Source organism: Elephantulus edwardii, unplaced genomic scaffold (assembly GCF_000299155.1).
Source record: "Elephantulus edwardii isolate Elephantulus edwardi_28Jun2011 unplaced genomic scaffold, EleEdw1.0 scaffold00139, whole genome shotgun sequence".
Taxonomy (NCBI): domain Eukaryota; kingdom Metazoa; phylum Chordata; class Mammalia; order Macroscelidea; family Macroscelididae; genus Elephantulus; species Elephantulus edwardii.
Window position 1 is genome coordinate 983,618 of NW_006399889.1, and position 6,272 is coordinate 989,889.

General features: G+C 40.3%; 1 protein-coding gene across 1 annotated transcript in view; it reads right to left on the reverse strand.

The window, feature by feature from the left end:
• BEND7 (BEN domain containing 7) overlaps window positions 1-5,831 on the reverse strand; it is a 132,514-nt gene extending 126,683 nt beyond the window's left edge. The window contains exons 1-2 of the mRNA XM_006894317.1: window positions 5,771-5,831; window positions 3,370-3,453 (exon numbers count right to left, since the gene is read on the reverse strand). Coding sequence (XP_006894379.1) covers window positions 3,370-3,453; window positions 5,771-5,831 — 145 coding nt within the window. The remainder of the gene's footprint in view (window positions 1-3,369; window positions 3,454-5,770) is intronic.
• Window positions 5,832-6,272: the final 441 nt, after the last annotated feature.

Below are 6,272 nucleotides of genomic sequence, written 5' to 3' on the forward strand. Positions count from 1 at the left end.
TAAGTTTCGCATTAGAACAATCAAGTGTTCTGGGATTCCCATTCTTCTCAGAGTCAGCCATACTTTGTTACTTTCTCAAAAAACATTTGTTGAATGGATTAAATGAATTATTTTCCTCCAAACAGTACTTATTATCTTTAAACACATCCCCATCACAGCCTGCTTGAGAAAGACAATGTTCACACCCTATTAACAGATTTTTAGAATTAAGATTATCAAATTTAAAATGTAGACATAACTCTCCAATTACCTAGCCAGACCATTCATATAAACTAGTAAGGATATCTATTGATTTGTCTTACCACATTGGATTTGTTATATTTGTTAAACATCTTGAAAACACTCTGAAGAAATAAGATTTAATGTGGAAACTTCTGCCAAACTCTGGAGTACTTTTTCAACCCCTGGAATGTGAATACTAATCTTATAGTTGAAAGTGGTATCAAAGATAACACCTATATTTGAACACAAAAACACTATACAATATCTGCAGGGCCATGTTTTAGTATGGAAAAAGTTGTTTTGGTATTTCATCAACAAAATGTCCTTGAATGTAAAAACATCATATGAACTTCTATATCACAATAAATAAGACTCTAGCAATGTACAGAATAATTATAACTTAAAGCTATATTTTGAGTTAATTATAATCTTTTAGAAAAGGTCCATATTATAAAACATTATCAATCACAAAAGTCTTCGTTGCAAATGTCATCAGGAAAATACAAGTCTTTACTTTAGAAATTACATCTGTGTGCTCACTTTGGCAGCACATATACTAAAATTGGAATGATAGCATGGCCCCTGTGCAAGGATGAAACGCAAATTCGTGAAGCGTTCCATATTTCTAATGAAGGAATGGGGGGGGGAATTAAATGTAAAGAAAATGCTGTAATATGTTGCATTTTAAAAAATCAATAATAAAAAAAGCAGTTACTATAACAAATAATGCTGCTGTAAAAAAAAAAATTACATCTGTATAATTATTTGCCAATGTCCTATTTTTTAACTGACTTGGGGATCACAATATAAAAACATTCTTGGGTACCTTCTTATACTTTCCCACAACCAGCAATAGATGGAGAAATAAGCCATGGCACACACTTCTATGCTGTTCTTTGGTCTCTTTGTATTTAATGTGTTTTTGACCTGTAACTAAAAAATTTATGTCAAGACTAGTCTTTCATTGATAATTCCTCCTTTCTTCCTGGATATGGGCTAGAAAACTAGCAATACCTACCCACCTTTCAAAAAGCAGAGTTTCCTGATTTCTGAGCACTTATTACCATAGAGTCAGAGCTCACTCACAGCTGACCCTCCAGCAGATTTTCAGAGGTGATTAACTGCATGAGAACAGACTGTCCATCTTTCTCCCACAGAGCTGCTGGTGGCCTCAAACCAGTTGCCTCTAGGTTTGCAGGGCAACTCGCTATGGACTAGGCCACCAGTGCTCCCTAAGCTAGCTGGCATCCTCATATTTTTCAGCCTTCACTTTCTCATAATAAAAATTAAGCAGCTGCGTACAGTGACTTTTACTATTTTCCAAGCACACAGGAAAAAAGGGGAGGGGGAAGGAGGAGAGAGGCCTGCTTCTTTGAAGAAGAACTAAACCAAGAACACGATGTACCATTCTTAAGTGAAATGTAAACTTCCTACTGAGGGAAATTCTTCCTTTCAATTTGTAAAATCGGAATTCCAACTAATCAAGTTTAGGCAATGGGAAAGAATGCAATCCCCGAGTATTCTCCCTGAGTCACAGCTTTTCACTTGATTTCTAACCTTTCAATTTTTTTTATCCTAACTATAGAAACAGGTGCTGAGAATTGCTGGTCTGAGTCTTATTTTCTCCCTGGAAAGATCCACACATCTTCAATGATCACTTGTATAAGAAATATTGTTATTTCTCTCCTATTTTGCTTTAGTATCAATTTGATTCACACTCTTTTAATTCCCTGCCCTTTCTCTTCCTTAAAGCAGAAATGAGGGATTCAGGTGATACAAAACTAAATTTTCTGGTTTTCATTTGCTTAATTTGAAGTATTATGCCTGGGTTAACGTAGCAATCCTGCTTTTCTAAGTGCTGGTAACTCTCCCTTGTGATATAACAATTTTGGACCTTGCTTTCAAAGACCCTTGTCCTGACTTTCTCTTGTTTTTTACTTTCATGTGGTGCAGCTCTCGACCTTATACTACTGCACAGGAGTGCAGAGAAACCTAGAACAGGTAAACAGAAAAAACAAAACTCACTGTTGTCAAGTCAGTTCTGACTTGACAGGTGGCCATCCATCTATTTCCTGAGGCTGTAAATCACATAGGAGACTGTCCACCAAAAGTGTGGCCTTTTGATTACCACTACAGTTCTTTACAGACTCTGATACCAGAGGTCCCTAGAATGGACAAAGCAGAAGCCAAACATCATGTATTCTCCACTCCTATTTTGGGGGAACTTCATTCTAGTGGCCAAATTCTAAATGGTTTAAGTTTTGGCTCATGGTTTTCAAGTCAAAAACCACATATCGCAAGTGTTTCAGGCACAGTATTTGTACTAAAAACTACACCTACAAAGAAGTAACATTCTTAATTAACCACCTACCCATCCATCACATAGCTACATTTGTCTATCAGACTCAGAGATGCTGCTTTTGCTCCACTTGTCCCTCAGAGGAACTGGGAATGAGGATGGTCATAGAAAAGCATGACTCTGACTGGTTTCTCCAGCCAAAAATACTAGTGTGAGATGAACAACAAACCCATAAAATTGAGAAAGTGCTTGGTGATAACTAGTACTACTATCAAGAGGTGGTTAGACGCGCAATCACACTTTTATTTTCCTTACGCTTTCTGACTGGAGATTTAATTTAATTTTGTCATGGCAGGATTAGCAACCAGGCCACAGAGGTGAAGGGACATTATAATAAGACAGCACATTAATCCTCTATCCCACCCAAGGCAGAAGCAAAACCAAACAAATAGCAGCTTCCTGGAAATTGAATTTCTGTTATCCAGATGTCAAAGATGTAATACCCCAATTACACAAACTATTGCCAGTGAATCATGCCGGCGAATATGCAATGTAAATGGGGTGTGCGCAGAGCCACAAAACTGCACAGTCAGCATCTGGCTCTGCGAGTGAGTGATAATTAGCACTGTATGTAGACACTAATAAACATTTATGTCTGAAATTACAACTTTTAGCAATGTTAATAAGGGATATATTGGCAATCTGTAAAATAAAAGGTCTTGAAAAGAATGTCATACATTAAGCAATGGCAGACATTTCCCGTTCTTGCACAAGTCTTTCTTTTTTTCCCTTCCTAATTGCAACGGTCATGCTGTTTCACTGAGAAATTAATTGACATAAGAACCTACCTAAAAAAACAGGCTGTGTGTCTTTGGCCTCGCCATTTACATCACTGCTGAATTCTGAGACCGTGTACGCTTCATGGTGATAATCTGAGACAAAAAGACAGCCAAAAATTAGAATTCTAATGACCTGCAGAATATGAAGAAGTAATAGACTAGAATCCCAATTATAATGAAAAGTATCATCTATGCTTTAATTTATAAAGATAGCTTTCAAGAACCTAGTTAACCACCAAATTGTAGTGAGTAATAATCCCCAAAAACTTTGCTTACTCTGAGGAAAGCATACAACATTGAAATATTCCTTTGACGTTAGAAAACAGCTTTGTTTGATGACAATGTCGTTTTCACAGTAATTCTGCCCACAGATGCCAATTATTAAGCTTGTTTTTTTTGTTTTGTTTTGTTTTTCCAGGTGATAAGTATGCTGTTAAGGAAAAGAAAAAACTTCAGCCAATCACAGGCCAGGAAAGTTTCCGAATTTATCTCCACAACCCATTTTCTTGGGCATGTTAAAAGCACGCTTGTGTGCTACCTGGCACTGAGTTTCCACAGAATAAAATCCCTGTTAAGCACTTTAAAGGTGGACACATATTAAAAACACTGACTTGTTATCTCAAATACAGTATAATTTGGATAAGAAAGCAAGACTTTTATCTTTCACCCAAGTGAACTTTTTGCATTCAGCTACTGCCCTTTAATATGTAATTGTTTATTTTCTAAAAATGGACCTGCTGAGCAGAGTGAAGAATCAGGCACTTAAAAAAAGGAAAAAAAAATGTTGCTACATCAATCAAACCTTAAAATACATTATAAGCTTTGCTTTCACAGGCTCCTGGGCTTTGATGATCTATTTCTACAGAGAGGAATCACCTAACCATGAAAATATATATGGTCTTCAACATGGCTCTTCCCTTCTGGTCTTAGTCCTCATAGGCCAATGTCTATAAAACTACTTTCACTCTTAAGATAAGGTCATAAGTTTCTTGAGGTTATAAATATGAATGCAGCCTACATTCCTGAACGAATCAGATAGCACTAAAAGGCTAGTCACATATGGAGACTTTTAAAGTACAAATAATTGAGTAATCAGCACTGCTAGGGGGGAAATTTAAAAGAGGAAAGAGGCAAATATTTTTAATACCTAAAACCATTTTAGGCCTCTTTCATTAAAGTGTTCAAACTAAACCTGGGGGAAAGAGATATGATTAGATCTTCAAAATGTCTATAATCAAACCATTTTCAGACTAAATGAATGTATGCTGAATCCACATCAGTTAGCTGAGCTTACTTTGAAAAAACACTACTGCAATAGCCCTCTAATTTTCATCCGTTTGTAAGTGACTTCTCCAGGTGGTTAAAACACTTGGTTTTGCTCTCTTCTCTGATGCCAACGCTAATAAAACACCAGAGGTAAAGTGGCTAGATCTGTGGGTCTGGATCTGAAGTTGATTCAAAGAACATATTTGAGCAGGGTGGTTCTAAACTCAATATTAGAACGTGAGATATTACAATGAAAAAATCCTGCTGCCTCTAATTTAAGGAAATATAATACATTCTGAGTGACATATTTGTATGCCCGTTTTTATTTTTAGTTCTCAACATTTTTTTTATGCCAAATTAGGGAAATAAAGACTCTAACAAGTAATTGGATAGGCATAGCCTTGACTCTATGCAACTTTACCCTCCTCCAATAAAATAACCCAAGCCCAAAGTCTACAGTGTACACCTGTTAAATGATCAGGGACTAGAAAAGGTTGGGCTGTGTTTTGTGTTGTGTTTTCATTCCCTCCCCCCTTTTTTCCCAAGATACTTATCTGACTGGTAAGCGGTCTATCCCAAACTACCTTTCAAATCTAAATCACCTATGTAGAAAAGATGTTGGATGTCAAAATTTCTTATTTGGGCTTGTACACCTAATGAGCTTTTCCCTTCTTAAAAGAACCACCACCACCTTTTTTCTGGGGTTGGGGGAAAATCATTCGTAGGGATCCGTCCAAGCACAGCCTGATGGAAAGGCAATTCTCCCCCAATGCCCAACCTAGCCACAGGAGTGGAATACCAAAGAAGGCTCTTTGCTCCCGAAGTGTCATTGTTTGCTAATTTCCTGATATGCCCTCCGACTTGTTTACGTTAAATAACATCCTGCCTCCCCCCCGCACAACTTTCCCCGCGGCCGGGCTCACGGAGCTGCAGCCCCCCTCCGCCGCGGCCCCTCCTCCGACATCCCGCTCGCGAGGGGAGTTTGGGGGTTCGGGAAGACGAGCCCCCGGAGTTGAAGCCTGCCGCCGAGGGCGAGGGGCCGCGGGGCCCGGCACGGGGATGTTTACGCCGCGCGAAGTCCTTTCTCCCTCCCGCCGGCGCCGATCCCTACGACCCTGGCCCCCGGCCCTGGCCCGCCGTGTACCTCGGTTCACCAGTTTGAAGCTCTGGGATTTCCTGCTTCTTTTCCTTTCGGAGAACTCCATGGTGCTGGGAAGGAGGAAGGAGGCAGGGAATGTGGCCGGGGAGAGGGAGGCGGGAGGGAGAGAGGGGAGGCGGCGGCTGAGGCGGCGGCGGCGGCAGCAGCACTGGCTCTTGTCACCCAGCAGCGCGAGCAGCCAGGACCAAGGTCCGTCTCTTTAATCAGCAAAGGGGGAAGAAAAAAAAAAGGAAAGGGAAAAAACCACCTCGCACGAACTCGGGTGCTTCAGCTTTCGGGTCTCGGTAGGAGGCGGTTTCCCAAGGAGAAGTTGTCCCTTTCTCTTCACCGCCTCCCTGTGTCCTACACACCCCCTTGCCCCCTTCTAATTCCCTTTTAAAAAACGAATCCGAAGCTGAACTTTCCGTTGGGGACCGAGTTGGGGACAGGGTGTGAGGCGGGGAGGAGCGCGTTGGCAGCGGGGTCTGATCCTGCCGGCGCCCCTGGG